The sequence below is a fragment of the Felis catus genome, chromosome C1 (genome assembly GCF_018350175.1).
Source record: "Felis catus isolate Fca126 chromosome C1, F.catus_Fca126_mat1.0, whole genome shotgun sequence".
NCBI classification, from domain to species: Eukaryota; Metazoa; Chordata; class Mammalia; order Carnivora; family Felidae; genus Felis; species Felis catus.
The window spans coordinates 195081649-195101307 of NC_058375.1; the positions used below are offsets into that span (position 1 = coordinate 195081649).

General features: G+C 36.6%; 1 protein-coding gene across 2 annotated transcripts in view; it reads right to left on the reverse strand.

Moving 5' to 3' along the window:
• Positions 1-2442: 2442 nt before the first annotated feature.
• The window catches only part of ACADL (acyl-CoA dehydrogenase long chain), a 45839-nt gene continuing 28622 nt past the window's right edge, over positions 2443-19659 (reverse strand). For both annotated transcript variants that reach the window (XM_006935526.4, XM_003991101.5), the window contains 3 exons: positions 12530-12657; positions 8579-8665; positions 2443-2876 (listed from right to left, as the gene is read on the reverse strand). In XM_006935526.4, the coding sequence (XP_006935588.3) occupies positions 2783-2876; positions 8579-8665; positions 12530-12657 (309 nt within the window). In that variant the 3' untranslated portion in view covers positions 2443-2782. The remainder of the gene's footprint in view (positions 2877-8578; positions 8666-12529; positions 12658-19659) is intronic.

The window sequence follows — 19659 nt, forward strand, 5'->3', positions numbered from 1 at the left end:
CCACACAAGCAAAATACAAAGATTAGCTATTTAAGAAATGAAAACTACATGAAAGGTTAAAAAACACATTCTGTATTCCCTTTTTTTGCTTTCAGCTTTAAGCCCAGGATACAACACATATTTCTCTTAGGGGCCCAAAGCAAGAGTGAAATTGACAAGACAAAGAAAACAACTGGCTTAGAATAGATAGAAAACATCCTAGACATCATTCCAAAAAGATATCCTATCTTACAAATCCTTTTACTTTCTGAGGTATAAAAATTACTAAAACCTATTCCCAGCTCTAGTGGACTGTAATAGCTTTGTGCGTGGTGTATGATTTAGGTCTGCCCAGCGACTTTTCTGTTCCCTTTTTTTTTGATGATACCACTCTCCGCTTCAGGAACTGCTTCCCCTAGTCTGTGTATTCCTGATGAGACCGTCAATCATAATGCACCTTTCCCCTACCTTATAATGACATTGTGCTGAAAGCTGTAGGCCTAGAGAAACCCAAGGTCATTTTTACAGACCGTGTAATGAAGTTTCTCTACAGAGTCCATTAGGCCAATTTGCAAAAAAAAAAAAAAAAAAAAAAAAAAAGGAAAATAAGTGGAGGCAATGTAAGTGCTGGCAGTTCTAAGCCTCAGAACCAGGCTTTCTGAGACCCTGGTTCCTATAGTTCTTTAGATTGTATGAGCTACCCCACAATCCTTTTAAGCTACCACATTCGAGTTTGTGCTTACAATAGTAAAAATTAGGTTTCTTTTGTCATTTGCACCTGAAAGAATCCTGAGAAGTTAAAAGAACTTACCCAAGGTCCAGTGTCTCCTAAAAAGTAGAGTCATTACTCAAACTCAGGTCTGTGCACCTCTATATAGTAGGCTTTTCTTACTATGGCAATTTACTTTTTATGCTATGGATGTTCCTAAAATCTAGTTTCATTAAGATTGAGAAAGGAAGGAAAAGGAGCTTGGGAGGAAGGGGTCCATCTGTCTAATCCAATCTGGTTTCTTGGTAATAGGAGGGAGGTGAAAATTTATTTTAACCCGTTTTGCCTTGTATTTAAGGTATATAAACAAGAACTCCAGGTGGGGACCATACAAACTTCTATCCAAGAGCAAACCAAAGGTGTGGAATTCTAGGAAAGAATGGTATCAAAGTATTTTCTCTTCCCTTTGCTCTACCCAGTTGTAATGGTTGCATTAAAAAAACAATGTTTGATACCAATAATACCAAATAAAATGTTTAGGTTTTCTAAGTTTACCAAGAATACATCTATTTGTTTCCATTAAAACTGTCTTTATTCACTGTATTGCAAGTATATGCAAAAAAAAAAAAAAAAAAGTACTGAAATAATTCTAGAAGAATACAAATTAAATTAATGGTTTGTTTTTTGATAATAATTACTTTTAAATGTCAAATCAAATGTTTCATCACTTTCTTATTTTGTTTTATTTATTTTATTTTTTAAAAAGATTTTATTTTTAAGTAATCTCCACACACAATATGGGGCTTGAACTAATATCCCTGAGATCAAGAGTCTCATGATTTATCAACTCTGTGAGCCAGCCAGACACCCCCTTGCCTTCCTATTTTAAATGCTTACTTTGTTATTGCAGTTATCATGATTTGAAAGCATCTTGTTGTTTTTATTTAGTTCTTACTTTATTTATTGTAACTTACTTGTTTATTCACTTATTAGCAGGGATCTTGCCAGTTTCATTTGCCATCATATTTTTAACAGTTTAGCTTATAGAAGACACAATGTACTTGTTGAATTAATTTTTAAAAGTACACTGTTCCAAAATAAAAGTCACTGTTTTGATATCTATAAATATACCAATATATTGAAACTAAAGGATGATAAATGATTTTGTGTTCTACTATAAATTAAACTGGGATGGTATCTGTTGAAAAGCCCAAGTGCCAGTAGATAAGAGAAACAACCACATTCTCTTTTTTTTTAATGTTTATTTATTTATTTTTTTTTGAGAGAAAGAGCACAAGAGAGAGCAAGCTGGGGAGGGGCAGAGAGAGAGGGAAAGAGAAATCCCAAGCAGGCTCTGTGCTGTCAGCATAGTCTGAAGTGGGACTCGAACTCAAGACCTGAGCCCCAGAAACCAAGAGTCAGATGCTTAACCAACTAAGGCACCCAGGCACCTGATAAGCCACCACATTCTCTAGCTGGAGTTGGGCAAGTGAATGCTCAGTTTGAGTCACAGTGGATCCAAGGCAATAAGGCAAGAGGGCTTCCTGCTTCCACTAAAAGCACTCATCACAGTTTCATAGAGACTCTTCATAAGCTTTTGTTTGAAGAAATGATTCCACTGCTTAGAAATAGGTTTAGGGGAGGGTGGTAGAAAACATTTGCATTGTATATTATATTTATTTTTCCCTTTCAAAGTCAATGATCTCTAACTGCTATTAATGTTTTTCTAGTATAATAACAAAACTATTGCTGTCTCAATTTGAAAGCAATTTTTATTGATTTATTGATTTATTGATTGATTTATTTATTTTAGAATTATAGGGAAAAACCAAACACCAAGGTTTCTAGAATCAGAAAATATTTGCCTTTTAGCTATATAAAAATTAAAAGTTAAGCCTATACTGGACAATTTTAGAATCTTTGAATTCAAAGATTTGTCCTATCATTGTACTAATCTCATATTTGATTTCTCTTTCAACAGGGAGAACATATAAAAACATGTTTAGCATTTCCTCCCTTTCCAGGTTGCATTTTATCTTGAGTAGATTTAAAAGCAGATTAGTTGTAATAGGATTCCAGGATGTGGGCAGATGTCTACTTGTCACGGATGATCTCTCTTGCAATCAGCTCCTTCATTATTTCATTGGTACCACCATAGATTGGCTGAGCGCGGGCATCCACATAAGCTCTAAGTAAATCAGAAGATGATTGAATGAATAAATAAAAGATACTGGAAGTTATAAGTTTTGTCTCAGCAGGAAACTATTGACTCCTTTAAAGTATTCATTTAATGAAATCCAAAAAATAAAAGTTCTCTATAAATTACTTTTTTTTTCAGTATGGCATTCATCCTAGATTTGTATAATTATCAAATTCTATTAAGGTACTGATCATTTGTACAGCTTTTAGTTTGCTTGACGTTTAGATTACAATTTAGATTACAATTTCAAAATAACATAAAAAAAATGTTTGTTTATTTTTGAGAGAGAGGGAGCATGAGCAGGGAAGGGACAGGGAGAGAGGGAGAGAGAATCCCAAGCAGGCTCTGAGCCATCAGCACAGAGCCTGATGCAGGGCTTGAATTCACGAACCTTGAGATCATGACCTGAGAAGAAACCAAGAGTTGGTCGCTTAACTGACTGAGCCACCCAGGAACCCCAATAATAACATTTATTAGTATGTTTCATTTGATTTAATTTTGTAAACTTTAGCACATATACTAGCATTCTAAAAAAGGCTGTTTCAGATTTAGAGTGGATAGAATGTCTCAATTTCTTATTATCTTTAATGTTTCCTTAAAAATGTTGAAATCCACTGGTTTTATAGGAAACAAAAGAGAAAAGAAAGTATCTATTTTCTAACATCCCTTAGATTTCACCACCACTGCTGCCATCAGGAGTATAAATCGATGCTTTAGAAAATATTACTTCCCACAAAGTTAACAAGTAACTTATTTTTTAGAAATGGTTAGTAGTCATTCCAGTAATGTATGACATTAAAATACTGAGTAGCTGAGTTTACTCACACACACACACACACACACACACACACACACACACACGTTACCAGGAATTCACTTTCGGTAGCAAAGATAGCAACCGTGATACTGTATAGTTGTTTTTACCTTTTCTCATTTCATTTTATCCTCTCAACTCCAGCATCAGGAAGGATAAATATTATTGTTTTGTAGGTAAGGGAACTGAGATGCAGCGTAGTTAATACACATATTAATTAATGGTTGTTATTTAGTGATCACATAACAGATAATTGGCAGGCTGGATTGAGAAGGTAGGTATCCTGCCACTTTGGCAAGTATCTTTTTTATTATATCATAGTATTTTCATTGGCCCAAGCATGTAGGATTAGTTATTGAGCTTTGGACTCAAATTCAAAGGCATTTTTTTTCTCAAGCATAGAATCTATTTTTGGTTTTTGGTTTTTATTTTTTAATGTTTTTTTAATTTAACATTTGAGACAAATTAAATATGCTGGCTCTCTAGGAACATGACCAATTCTGGACTCTTCATATTCTTCATGGTACCTTATAAAAAGTAAGCATTCAGTAAATATTTACTGACTTAGTGTATTACCAAGGAATTTTAGAGTCTCAATACCTACTTTTTGTTGAAACTTGGAATCTAAAGACATTTGTATTTTCAAGTATATATACTTTTTCTTTTGAACAGATTCCATTGTGCTCACAAAATCCAGCACTTGCATATGGAGAATCTACGTGGCACTTTGGCCTACTTCAGCAATCTCAACGCTTCCAGACATTTTTGGATTGCATTGGGCTTTTTTTTTTCTTTTTTTTACATTAAAGAAATTCCAATGGAGTAGGTAATGAAAGAGATCAGTAGACCTTTTATAGGTTACTAATTAAATTCAGTCATCAACTAAAATTAACAGAGAAAGGCAGCAGAAGGAATGTTTAACCACACAGTGATGGAGCTCTGTATCTCAGGCTGTTCTTCCTAGCATGGCAGAGAGGTCTTGAAACGGCAATGCTTAAGCCTCACCTCTTACAGGCCCCAAGCCTAATGAGTAAGAGTGAAATAAGTTCACTAGCTTAAGACCAGTTATTTAAAAAACAACAACAACAACAACAAAATGAAACAAAGCAAAAAAAGAAAAAAGAAAAAAAAAAGAAGCACCTGTTTTATCTGCAAAATCAAGACTCAGCAATACACACACATAAATACACAAATAAAATAGCTTAATCCGAGGATATAAGAAACACCATTAGAGTGATTTTTTTTCCTATCAAATCAAAATCTGTGCACTGCAACCACATAACCCCTAATGTGTCTAATCAGCCTTTGATACTATCTACTACTCTATCTCTTGTTAACTTATGAAAAGTTCTTTCCTTGTATCTCTGGGGTGAGAAATAGCAGTCTAGTTTAAAAGTTCATACAATCTTTGAACTAACAAACCGGCCAAGAAGGGGATTATTATTCTTGAAAGGAAATATAAGTCTCTCAAATTGAAACCAGTCTCTCAAATTGAAATATAAGTCTCTCAAATAAGCCATCAAGCTACAATTTTTGCTTGCTACTGACCTGAAGGAATCGCCTCTAAGAAAACACAGAGCAAGACTTACTCTGCACTCTAATCTTAAGTCATGTGGATGGGTGACCCCTCACCTCATGTATCTTCCTTAGAACCCGAACTAGACTAGACAAACTAATCCACTACATGTTTACATTTCCAGTAGTGGTTGGAACAACACACTTAAGTATAAAAATAGAGACATTCATTATGATTTGACTTTCTTAACATTGTGAATATTGTGAATAAGATGGATTAATATTATGAATAAAACATGAAAATGCACAGAAAAAAATTCCAGGGATGATTTAATTTGTGCTAGCATAACTCAGTGTTTACTTCTGATTTCATGACTACACAAAGATAAAAAAAAAATCTGCTTTTGATTAAGGCTCGTTTGAAGTAGTTCTGAAAGGATATACCAAAATCCAAGTCCAAGGATTGCCAAAAAAGTAAATATATAAATAAAATCATTTAGTTACTTCACGTCTACATTCCCAAAGAAAGGAAAAGCCCTAGTTGTTGCTGAGTTTTTATAAAGGTTATAAATTATACACACCCTGTGATTAAAGCTTTCTGAACTAATTTTACAGAAAATTAGCAGATTATATCTATGCTGCAGCTTCTGTTCTTAATTTAACTTAACTAAAAAGTTTATTTTCCTCATTAAAGACCATAAATGTATCAAATGTTTCCAATTATGTTTGCCAAAATGATAAATGTCAAAGTCAGTTTGAATACTAATTTGATAATTTTCCCTTTAGATAGTATGTATTTACATTAAAATTAGAATACAAAAAGTTTTTTTTTTAAGTTTATTTATTTTTGCAAGGAAGAGAGAGTGTGGGTGCACAGGGAAGCAGCAGAGAGAGAGGGAGAGAGAAAGAGACAGAGAGAGAGAGAGAGAGAGAGAGAGAGAGAGAGAGAGAATCCCAAGCAGGCTCTGTACCATCAGCACAGAGCCCAATGCAGAGCTTGATGTGGGGATTGATGTGGGGCTTGAACTCACCAACCATGAGATCATGACCTGAGTCAAAGTTAGACACTTAACCAACAGAGCCACTAGGAAAAAAAAAAAAAAAACGAACCAAACCAAAACGAAACAAAAAACAAAAAAACCTAGAAAAAACTAAAAAAAACTAAAAACAAAAACAAAAAAATCTAAAAACTAGAAAAAGTTTTTAGAAGCCCATAGCATCCATATCCTCAGATTCAGAACTAAACCAGACCTGTCTCCATATAGTAAAACTTCTTTAAGTAAGTTTTATAAACTGAAAATATTGTTAAATTAGAGGAAAGGTTTATTTTCTAGAGTGATGACGAGAAATGTCAAGGGGAAGAGGGAAAGAAGAGATTATGGAAGTGGAGAAAGAAATGTAGAAGAGGATGCTGCCTACTGACAAACCAGTACTGCTTCAAACTAATAACAAGAATATTCATGTGTAAGAGAGTAAAAAAGGGTGCATTTAATTTCTTTGGAAGGAAATAAAAATTATATCTGGAAAAAATTATTACTTTTAACTTGTTTTTTAGAGAAAATAATCAAATGCTTAAGATATGACAACTTAGATCTTTTTCTTGTGCAATTTTTTTCCTAAAGTGCCTTTTTTTTTACTTTTAAAAAGTGATATTTTTAAAAGAAGACATATAAATGACCAACGGTATATGAATAAATGCTCACTGTCACCAATCATCAGGCAAATACAAATCAAAACCACAAGGAGATATCACCTCACACCTGTGAGGATGGCTATTAACAAAAAACAAAGGCCAACAAGTGTTGGTGAGAATGTGGAGAAATTGGAACCCCTGCACACTGTTGGAGGGAATACAAAACAGGGCAGCTGTGATGGAAAACAGTATGGAGGTTCCTCAAAAAATTAAACAGAACTACCACATATCCTAAAATTCCACTTCTAGGTATTTATTGCAAAGAATTGAAATCAGGACCTGCAAGCAATATTAGCACTCACATGTTCATTGCAGTATTATTCACAATAGCCAAGATGTGGAAACAACCTAAGTGTCCACAGACAGACGAATGTATACGGAAAATGGAATGGAATACTAGTCAACCTTCAAACAGAAGGAAATTCTGCAATGTGTGACAACTTGGATGGACTTGAACATTCTGCTACATGAAATAAGCCAGTCACTGAAAGACAAATACTACATGATTCCTACCTATAATGAAGTATCTAAAATAGCCGAATTCACAGAATCTAAGAGGTATGATGGTTGTCAGGAACAAAGGAAGGGGATAATGGGGAATTATTAATCAATGGGCATAGGGTTTCAGTTAAGCAAGATGAATAGGCCTTAGAGATCTGCAGCACAATGTTGTACCTACACTTAACAGTACAGCATGGCAGGGTGCCTGGGTGGCTCAGTTGGTTAAGCATCTGACTCTTGATTTCGGCTCAGGTCATGATCTCACAGTTCTTGAGTTCAAGCCCCGCATCAGGCTCTGTGCTGATAGTGCAGAGCCAGCTTGGGATTCTCTCCCTCTTCTCTCTCTGACCCTCCCCTGCTGACATGCACGTATACTTTCTCTCTCTCTCTTTCAAAATAAATAAACATTTAAAAAAATACAGTATGCGACGCATAAAAATTTATGAAGAGGGTAGATCTCATGTTAAATGTTCTTGCCAGAGTAAAATAAAATAAAATAAAATAAGATAAAATAACTAGTAGCCAATGCAAATTAAAGGAAGAATAATAACCTATTTTCTATGCATTATGTTAGCACAAAGTTTAAAAAGCAAGAACATTCATAGTTTAGGAGGATAAGTATCCTCGGACTTTTTTCATTTGAGTAAGAGTTGCTACTAACTGGAGAAAATGATTGGGCAATGTATTAAGATTTAAAATGTGCAGATTTTTGAAATAGCAATACTACTTTTGGAACTCTGTCCCATTGTAATCGAAAACACATGTATCTAAGACAAACGCATAAAGGTGTTCTGTCGCAGCATTCATTGCTTGTCATAGCAAAAAAGTAGAAATAACCAGATTATGGTTAACCAATAAAATACAATATTCAACTATAACAAAAGTGATATTAGTCCTTCTGTAAAACGATTCAAATAAAGCCAAGTTTTATTATATACTGATCTCTTCCCTTTCTTTAAAAGCGATAAAATCCTTTCTTTAAAAGGTTATCAGGTGGGCTGATAACCTGAAGCTGTTTCATCTGGTTGAACACACTCTGTAGTCAGCTGACAAATGCAAAGATTTTGCATCTCTTTTCCCTCTACACTCAATGCACAAAGTACAGTAAAGAAATTTTCCTTTTTCTTCACATCATCCAGAAGTGCGTACCACAACAGCCATACTCACTTTGTAATCGGGTACTCCCACATGTATCCCCAGGCTCCATGGAGCTGGACACAGTCATAAGCTACAGTGTTTTGTAACTCACTTGCCCTGGATGACCAAAATAAAAAGCAAAAAAGGAACATTTGAAATGGGTTTTCGCGAGGTGCTTCACAATCAGGAAACAAATAATTTATGACTGTTTAAATACGTACATTTATCAAACAATTACAATTAGACATATTAGCCCACAAGAGAAGACTGATATAAATTACATATGCAATACATTTCTGGAAAATTTTCATGTAATGAATACTTTCTGCATCAGTTGGTTCTGGCTGGGTTTTTGTTAAAGCTAGAAATAAAAAATGGAAAGCATAGTCTATTAGGTTTTGGGCTACTTTAGGCTTGAGAAGGACATAATAAAAACTTGAATTTTGTCTAATTTATTTAAATTCTCCATATAATCTCAGTTAAATGTATAGTTATACAGCCATCTATTTTCTTTTGCCTTGTGATATGTCTTTTTCTCCAAAGATGCCACTTCTACCCGAAGTTGCAATTCTGAATTTCAGTAACTGTGAAAAAAATTTTTTAGAGTTTTTCAGAAATAAACTGAAAGTAAAAGTAAAAACCTAAAAAGTACTATTAAAGTACATACCATCATATAGGAAACTTTTAAAAGATTACTTGGGTATTATTATTCCCAAAGTATATGTATATTAATATGAAATACTTGAGAAATATTCTTGTTTGGTCTCATCACAGTAATTTTAACTACCATTAAAATTCGTAAGATAACTGGTAGGGATTTTATTCATCTCAACATAAAAATATAAGTTCAAAATTCTTTTCACCCCATTTTTCTTTTTTTTTCTTTTTAAATTAGAGATTCCTTTTCATGTTTATTTAGTTTTGAGAGAGAGAGAGAGAGCAAGCAGAAAAGGGGCAGAGAGAGAGGGAGACACAGAATCTGAAGCAGGCTCTACGCTGTCAGCACAAAGCCCGACATGGGGCTCAAACCCACGAACTGTGAGACCATGACCTGGGCCAAAATCGGACACTCAACCGAAAGAGCCACCCAGGCATCTCATTTTTCCCTTAAAAAAATTTTTTTTAAATGTTTATTTATTTATTTTTGAGAGACAGACATAGTGTGAGTTGGGGAGGGGCAGAGAGAGAGGGAGACACAGAATCCAAAGCAGGCTCCAGGCTCTGAGCTGTCAGCACAGAGCCAGATGTGGGGCTTGAGCCCACAAATCGTGAGATCATGACCTGAGCTGAAGTCTGGCACTTAAGCGACTGAGCCACCCAGGTGCCCCTCCTTTTTCTTTTCTTTTTTTTTTTAACCTCTGCCCACAACATGGGACTTGAGCTCATGACCCTAAGATCAGGAGTTGTATGCTCTACTGACTGAGCCAGCCAGGCTCCCCTAAAAGTATTTTTCAATAATGGGAAACCTAAAGCAAAAGTAAGCATAGACACATTTGCCTATTTTAAATAATTTTTAACTCTCAGCAATAGCCAAACTATGGAAAGAGCCCAAGTGTCCATTGACTGATGAATGATAAAGATGTAGTATATTTATATAATGGACTATTACTCAGCCATTAAAAATAATGAAATCTTGCCATTTGCAACAATGTGGATGGAGCTAGAGAGTATTATGCTAAGCGAAATAAGTCAGTCAGAGAAAGACAAACACCATATGATTTCACTTTTATGTGGAATTTAGATACATGTGGGAAACAGATATACACATGGGAAGGGGGGAAAAAAGACAGAGAGAGAGGGAAGCGAACCATAAGAGACTCTTCATGATAGAGAACAAACTCAGGGATCGATGGAGGGTGGTGGGTAGGGGATGGGTTAAATGGCTGATAGGTATTAAGGAGGGCATTTGTTGTCATGAACACTGGGTGTTACATGTAAGTGACAAATCACTAAATTATACTCCTGCAATCAACATTACACTATATGTTAACTAATTAGAATTTAAATAAAAATTTGGGAAAAAAATAAGATAACTTTTAACTCAAGCCATAAGACAGGTGAGGATGTTTCTAAAAAGTACAGCAACAATATAATGATTAACAGGCAAGACTCAGGAGGCAACAATATTTGGAATTCTATAAATTTTTGTATTTGGCAAGTATTTTAGTGAAATATTCACTGGGTATAACTAGCTGCTTCCTCTCCTTCAATGTGAAGTAACGATATGTCTAGAAACTTGGTGTTTTTAAGAACAATGAGGTTGATAGCTATCTGAATATTTCTCTTTCTAAAAATACCTTGCCTAAACAATTTTTACACTTTTCCAACTAGTCACAGGATTTGCTATAAATGTAAATGTAAAACGTCTCCCCCTCAAAGAAGTTCCCAGTGATTCCACATCAGTTCCAACCTGGCAGTTTTATTATTTTGGAATCATTTCATAAAGAACTATTCTGCATACTTCTCCACTCTAGTTCTGACTGAACTGAACACAGGTTAATGAATAATGACAGGAATTTTCTTCTAAGTTATTTTTGGGCTAATGAGATATGAGAATGTTTGTTTTTAAAACAGAGGAAACCAAGCCCATTTTCAGTATCTGATTTAAACCATGTTCTTGCATCTTAAAATAAACAAAGGCCTTATAGGAGTCTCTTTTCAATTAACTCATCTTTAATACAATTGCTAGTCATCTTTAATACAAATGAAAGTTCTTTCCAAATTTAATAGGACACTTTCCCTTTCACTTAATAGAGCATGTGCAACTTCTGATTGGATAATCAATTTTTCAGAAATTTTTCTTAGATCTGGACACATTTTAAAATCAAAAATGGAGTCTAATCTACTCATTTCAGAGATATCAAAATGTTAGCCCAGAGAGAATTATTAATATTTTTAAGTGTATTTATTTATTTTAAGAGAGAGAGAGAGAGAGAGAGCACAAGAAGAGGAGGGGCAGAGAGAGAGGGAGAGTGAGGATTCCAAGCAGGCTCCAAACTGTCAGCACAGAGCCCAACTCGGGGCTCAAACTCATGAACTGTAAGATCATGACCTGAGTCAGAATTAAAAGTTGGACACTTAACCAACTGGTCACCCAGGTGCCCCAACCCAGAGAGAATTAAATTTAATTATAGTTATTTAATGAAAGAATTGGGATTCAATCTCAGGACTCTAAGTGGTACTGTTCTTTTGTGGTCTCACTATACTGCCACTCATCAGATAATTTGAAATTAAACTACTACTTGAATGAGTTAATCAGTCATCCTACTTCAATACCTTAATATCTTACTCTCTTTTTTAAATGTTTATTTATTTTAATGTTTATTTATATTTGAGAGAGAGAGAGAGAGAGCATGCACACATTAGTGGGGGAGGGGCAGAGAGAGAGGGAGACACAGAATCTGAAGCAGGCTCCAGGCTCCGAGCTGTCAGCACAGGGCCTGATGTGGGGCTCAAACTCACGAACTATGAGATCATGACCTGAGCCATTAACTGACTGAGCCACCTAGAGGCCCCAAATGTTTATCTATTTCTGAGAGAGAGAGAGAGAGAGAAAGAGAGAGACAGAGACAAAGTACAGAAAGCGTGCGTGGAGTTGGGGAGAGGCAGAGAGAGAAAGGAACAGAGGCTCCAAAGGTACCTCTGTGCTGACAGCAGAGAGCCCAATGCAGGGCTCGAACTCTCGAACCTTAGGATCATGACCTGAGCCGAAGTCAGACTCTTAACTGACTGAGCCACCCAGGCGCCGCAATATCTTATTTTCAATTGCAAGCTAAAAGTTAAATCAACTTGAGTAATTTTTAGCACACTATAAATAGGCTTAATGGGACCTTTCAGCGTTTTTTAAAAAGTTGGTTCCTACTGTTAGTTTTCATTTTCACAGCCTTCTTCTTTTAAGACCCTCAAGGTTGAGTTTAAAGTTGGAAGAATTCCATAACAGTCTATGCAAACACCACATTTTAATTACTGAGGCACGCATACCAATATTTCGCCATGGCAGCAGTGGCAGAGTCCAGACGTTTCTTTTCATGCAGCTGGAGACAGCTGTCCACAAAAGCTCTGGTTACACAAATGTGTGTTTTTAATTCTGCCAGCTTATGCTGCACTGTCTTGAGTTTAAAAGAGATGAAAGGGGGAAAAAAGTGAGCATACTAAAAGAGCACATTTTTAGTCACCTAGCATATCTCAAATTGTATAATAAAAGACCTTTAGAGCAAAACAAAAGTGGAATTACTGTTTGTTTGTTTGTTTTTTTACTCTCCAAAAGAGGCAAATATCAACTAAACGGCTTAAATTTAAAACCCACAATACTCATCACCACTAAGGAAAGTTGTACTAGAAGATGGAAAAAAAAGAAAAAGAGATAAATGATAAATAACATCTCATGTTTTAGATTAAAAAGTTTAGGCCATTTAGGGAAACTGCTTGAAAACCAGCAGGACTTTAATAGGTGAGCACCATCTTGTGGTATAGTCCTTTAAGTACAGCTGTTAAAAACACCTATTTTCCTCTGGAATCTAAAACCATGAAGAATTTCTCTCTCTCTCTCTCTCTCTCTCTCTCTCTCTCTCTCTCTCTCTCTCTCTCCCTCTCTCTGTCTGTCTTCTATTTTAGAGAGTGAGAGAGAGAGAGAGAACTGAGGAGAGGGGCAGAGAAAGAGAGAGAGGGAGAGAGAGAGAGAATCTTAAGCAAGTTCCATGCTCAGCATACAGCCTGACTCAGGGCTCCATCCCACGACCCTGGGATCATGACCTGAGTCAAAATCAAGAGTGGGTTGCTCAACTGACTGAGCCATCCAGGCACCCCCCCCATCCTTTTTTTTTTTAAGTATACATATTTTTTTAATTAAGTATATATATTTCTCTACTCTGATTCTTTGTTCTAGAGTAAAATAACAAAGTAACAAGCTGGAAAGACAACATTAAAAACATTAATTAAACATTATTTTATATTGGGAAGTAGTTAATCTAGATCTATAGAATGCAGTAGAAGAACGACACCAGCACTCAAGAGATCAAAGTTGTATCCTTCAGCCTCTTCCGCCTCTCTCCACCCTCCCCCGCTGACCCTCCTCAATAGCTAGTCTCTAACTTGAACTGAATGGTCTGGAATGGTCAACAACGTCAACATATTATACTTTCTCTTGCCAGCCAGACAACCTATAGCAGCCTTGGAAATCATTCTATCTAGACTATTCTCAAGTGTTCTTGACTGCTTTCATTTCAATCAAATATTTTTACATTCCAGATTCTTGGCTCCCATACCTTAAATTCTGAGGTTACATTTGGTCTCTTTGGCACCAACTTTTGAACCTCCTTCAGGAAACTGACTTGGATTTGACATATTGGCTTTCCACTTTGAGTAACTCCCCAAAACACATCCCATTCTAGTTGACCTCTCAAGTTCAAGGCCCAGGACTGGTCAGCTGGCTTTCCCTTCCTTATGAAAATACAGGCAGAAACAGAGTTTTGATCATTCCGCTATGGGATTTATAAGTGAGACCTTCACTGTGGCTAAAAAAAGCATGGAAGTTAGTGAAAAAGGTTGCACAGTTCAACTCAAACAAGACATTAATATGCCCCACCTATGTACTGGCAAGTTCAAACCCAAGATTGAGTTCCCAATAGGAAGGCTTCAGGGACCAGATTCTCGTGAGGATGCTGGCCCTGCCTGCCATTCATACTGGTTATAGCAATTCTCAAACCACAAAACTGAACCTTTCAACATCATTGTAGTGGGGACAGTTTGGGAACTTTCCATTTCTAGAAAAGGAATATAATAAGACCGTGGACCAGGCAAAACCAGGGTGTCAGGAGGAGAAGGAACTCTGAGGGACAGATTCCTCAGAGGTGTATCAATATAACTACCATACTAATGAAAAACCCAATTGACTGCCTTTCCCTTGGCTTTATTCCATCCTGTTCTAGAAACAGACAATATAGTTGGCACCTAATGGTTCTAAAACCAAACAGTAGGATGGCTGATGCCACACATTTTCCACCTCTGTATCCTGGCCTCTAATTCAGAACATGTTGGGTCACATCAAAACTTTCTTCCCCTCTCACTCTTTCCTTACATTGCCTATCTCCCTTTCTATCCATTTATATTTAATTAGGCCAAATCTCTACACAATAAATCAGCACAGAGTTTCCCACCTCTGCCAAGATTACTCATAGAAAATCTAGAGATAGAACAAGAAAAAAAAGTGGGGAAATATTCTATACATTGAAAACAGATGAGTATATATTCCCTCTGAGCCGACTCCTGGCTTCGTTCAAGGACACCAACCATGATACTTCATTTGGAAGATAAGGGAGAATCTGACAAGTGTCCAGATAGTTTTGTCCTCTCCCTATTGTGATGGCACACTTGAAAATTTATGTACTATTTACAGTATGAAGGAATCAAGATCTCTAAGCCCAATTCCCTTCCATGAGAGCTGTTTTTCTGGGAATTCTGGGAGCTTCCAGAAGCTGAAATTAAATGTTAGACCAGGATGGGCTCATTAGAACTCTTTCTTTTAAAAGAAAAATGAAAAAAAATTTTTTGTTTAATGTTTACCTATTTTGAGAGAGAGACAGAGACAGAGAGTGAGCGGGGGAGGGGCAGAGAGAGAGAGAGGGAGACACAGAATCTGAAGCAGGCTCCAGGCTTCGAGCTGTCAGCACAGATCCCAATGCAGGGCCGGAACCCAGGAATCATAAGATCATGACCTGAGCCAAAGTTGAACGCTTAGCTGACTGAGCCACCCAGGCGTTAAAGAACTCTTTCTTTAATTCGCTTAGTGAGGTCCACAGGTTTGAAGAAATTAATGCCTCCAAGAGTACATAATTTACTCTCTGGGGATAAACAGATTATATTTGCATATTCTTGGCATCACATTGGGTGTTACTATATAAAATTTGTCTGGGTTCTTTACCACAGACATTGTATCTAGCTTTCAGAAATTATTGTGTAATGGGTGGTGGCTAATAATTGTACCACACATTATTAGCAAGGTGTTTTTTGTGAATGATCAACACTTGTAACACTACTGTTAAACATTCATTACTAATCGCTAATAGATAATACTACGGCTAGCATTTAAATAAATTCCTCAAAACTTACTAAGTGTATCAGATCAAGTCTCTTTCAGAGTTCTGAATGACATTATTCTCAGAATCATGGAATTATAGAATTGGAATACACTTTGGAGAGGTTATACAGCCCATATTCCATTTAAACAATACTGTTAATTGTACTGTAATATATTATGATTCAAATATAAAATATAACATCTTCGGTTTGCTACCTAATTTTATAATTAACCCCACACTCAAGGTCTTAAGAACTGGATAATTACATTTTGGAGGAATGTAAGGAAGAAGTATCATTTTTTTTTTCCTCTCCTATCCTTTTCATAATATTCTGTGCCCTTAGACTCAAGAGCCTCCCACACAGGAAATAACTAAAGTTTGTTTTAGAAAAGAACATTACATTTTCACTTCATCGCCCATGGGTGAGGGAAGTGAGGAAAGAAAAAAGGTCTATCTACTTTCAATTTCTGGGTAGTAAAACTAGGATAGGAGTTAAGAGTGTACGTTCCAGGACCGCCTGAGTGGCTCAGTCAGTTAAGCGTCCAGCATCGGCTCAGGTCACGATCTCAGGGTTCCTGGGTCCCAGCCCCGTGTCGGGCTCTGTACTGACAGCTCGGAGCCTGGAATCTGCTTCAGATTCTGTGTCTCCATCTCCTCTGCCCCTTCCCAGCTTGTGCTTTGTGTCTCTCTCTCTCTCTCTCTCTCTCTCTCTCTCTCTCTCTCTCAAAAATAAACATTTGAGGTGTCTGGGTGGCTCAGTCGGTTAAGCATCTGACTCTTGGTTTTGTCTCAGGTCAGGATCTTCCAGGTTTGTGGGTTCGAGCACCTCATCGTTGGGATCTGTGCCGACAGCAGGGAGCTTGCTTGGGATTCTGTCTCCCTCTCTCTCTGCCCCTCCCCCACTCACGCTGTCTCTGTCTCTCTCAAAATAAATAAATAAACCTAAAAAATAAACGTTAAAATTTAAGAAAAGATTAAAAAAAAGAGTGTAGTTTTCAGAGTTATAATGTCTGTGTAATCTTGGGAAACTTGTTTAACCTCTCCATGCCTCAATCTCTTCATCTGTAAAATGAAGGTAAAAAGAATGCTTATAAAGAGAGTTGTGAAGAAAAAAACAAGATAATCCATTTAGCACAGTGTCTAGTACATGGGAACAATGTAACAAATCAGTCATTATCATTATTTAATAACTGAATTTTACCATTTTATTATCTATTCCATGGAAAAATCATAAGATTTGACATCAAATATCTCCATATTTGAATGAATGAAAAGGAATAAAAATCTTATAATAATTGCAACTTAAGTATGGTTAGGTCTCCATTCTACAAAGAAAATGATTTTTTTGTGAAATGCACTGAAATGGTCAGAAAGGCCCCAAATGTTCAAAATTCAAGCATAACAAAGATAAAGGAAACTGAATAGTTAAATGATTGTAAAATGACATTTGGCTAAGTATAATACAACATTTAAAGGTCTTCTATTTCATATTAATAACTGGAACAATAGTGTACCAAGCTCTAGAATAGGAGGTGTAAGCATATATTGGTCATTCATCTTCTTTGAATACATTCCTAGATTGACTATGAAAATATTCAAAGATCTTTATTTCAGTAAAGCAGAAAGATTAGAAGAAATATCCCAGAAATCTGAGAACATAATAAATTTACTTGAAAAACCAGACTACAGGTAGCGTAGTAAACTGGTGGAAGTGATACTACTGCCACCTAGTGACAGTTTGGTAAACTCCCTTTGAAAGAAGGTAGTGCTTCATAAAATAGCGCTCGCTTTGAAAAAGATTAAAACTATATTCTCTCTTTTTGCTGTCAAAGTGTATGTATTTATTTAGTAAATATTAGTCAAATACACATATTACAGACTTTTTTTCTTCTCTGGGAAAACATTATACCAGTTTCCTATTTCCTTCATGGTCAAATGTCAAATCATATTTAACGTTCTGAGCTATAAACAATCTGGGTAATATCATAGTCATCTTTATTGTAATTTAATATGAATTCCATAAAAGGAGATGTAGATTTCCAAGGGGATAGAAAATATGCCTATTTGATTTACTTTTTATAGTGTCCATAACAGGGCCAAAGGCGTGAGGTGGTGATGGTTGGTTTTCAGAAGCAAAAGCTATTACAGGCACACTTTGTTTTATTGCTCTTTGCAGATGTTGCATTTTTTACGAATGAAAGGTCTGTGGCAAATCTGTGGAGCAAGTCAATTGGTGCCATTTTCCCAATAGCATTTGCTCACGTGTCTCTGTGTCATATTTTGGTAACTTTCACAGTATTTCAAACTTTTTCACTATCATTATATTTGTTATGGCGATCAGTGATCTTTGATGTTACTCGTCTTCTTGTTTTGAGGCACCATGAGCCACGCCCATATAAGATGGCGAATTTGATCGCCATGCGTGTTCTGACTGCTCCACTGGCCAGCCGTTCCCCATCTCTCCTTCTCCTTGAGCTTCCTTATTCCCTGAGACCCAACAATACTGAAATGAGACCAGTTAATAACCCTACAATGGCTTCTAAGTGTCCAAGTGAAAGGAAGAGTCACACGTCTCTCACTTTAAATCAAAAGCTGGAAACAACTAAGCTTACTTATGTCAAAAGCCAAGATAGGCTGAAAGCCAGGCCTCTTGTGCCAGTTAGCCATGCTGTGAATGCAAAGGAAAGTTCTTAAAGGAAATTAAAAGTGCTACTCCAGTGAACACATGAATGATAAAAAAGTGAAGAAGCCTTATGCTGATATGGAGAAAGTTGTAGTGGTCTAAATAGAAGCTCTAACCAGCCACAACATCCCCTGAAGCCAACACCTAATCCAGAGCAAGGCCCTAACTCTCTTCCATTCTATGAAGGCTGAGAGAGGTAAGGAGCTTGAAGAAGTCTGAAGTTGGCAGAGGTTGGTTCATGAGGCTTAAGGAAAGAAGCCGTCTCCATAACGTAAATGTGCAAGGTGAAGCAGCAAGCGCTAATGTGGAAACTGAGGCAGGCTATCCAGAAATTCTAGCTAAGATAATTAACAAAGGTGGCCACACTAAACAACAGATTTTAAATGTAGATGAAACAGCCTTACATTGCAAGAAGATGCCATCTAGGACTTTCACAGCTAGGAAGATGACAATACCTGGCTTCAAAGCTTCAAAGGACAGGCTGACTTTCTTATTAGGGGCTAATGCAGCTGGTGACTTTAAGTTGAAGCCAATGTTCACTTACTATTCTGAAAATCCTAGGGCCTTTAAGAATTATGCTAAATCTACTCTGCCTCTGCTCTAGAACTGGAACAATAAAGTCTGGATGACAGTACATCTATTTACAACGTATTTGGCTTATTGCATATTTTAAGCCCAGTGTTGAGATCTACTGCTCAGGAAAAAATTCCTTTCAAATATTACTGTTCATTGACAATGCACCCGGTCACCCAAGAGTTCTGACTGAGATGGACAATGAGATTAATGCTGTTTTCATGCTTGCTAAGACAACATCCATTCTGCAGCCCATGCATTAAGGAGTAATTTTGATTTTCAAGTTGTATTATTTAAGAAATACATTGTATAAGGCTGTAGCTGTCATAGATAGTGATTCCTCTAGTGGATCCAGGCAAAGTAAATTGAAAACCTTCTGGAAAGAATCTACCATTCCAGATGCCATGAAAAACATTCATGAGGCATAGGAAGAGACTGAAATACTAACATTAACAGGAATTTTAGAAGTTGATTCCAACCTTCCTGGATGACTTTAAGGGATTCAAGACTTCAGTGGAGAAAGTGACTGTGGGATGTTGTGGGAATAGCGAGAGAATTAGAATCGGGAGCCTGTGGGTGCCTGTGTGGCTCAGTCAGTTGAGTGTCCAACTCTTGATCTTGGCTCAGGTCATGATCTCACAGTTCATGGGACTGAACCCCACATTGGGCTCTGCATTGACAGCTTGGGATTCTCTCTCCCTTTCTCTCTCTGCCCCTCCCCTGCTTGTGCACACACCTCTCTCTCTCTCTCAAAAGAAATAAGCTTAAAAAAAAAAAGA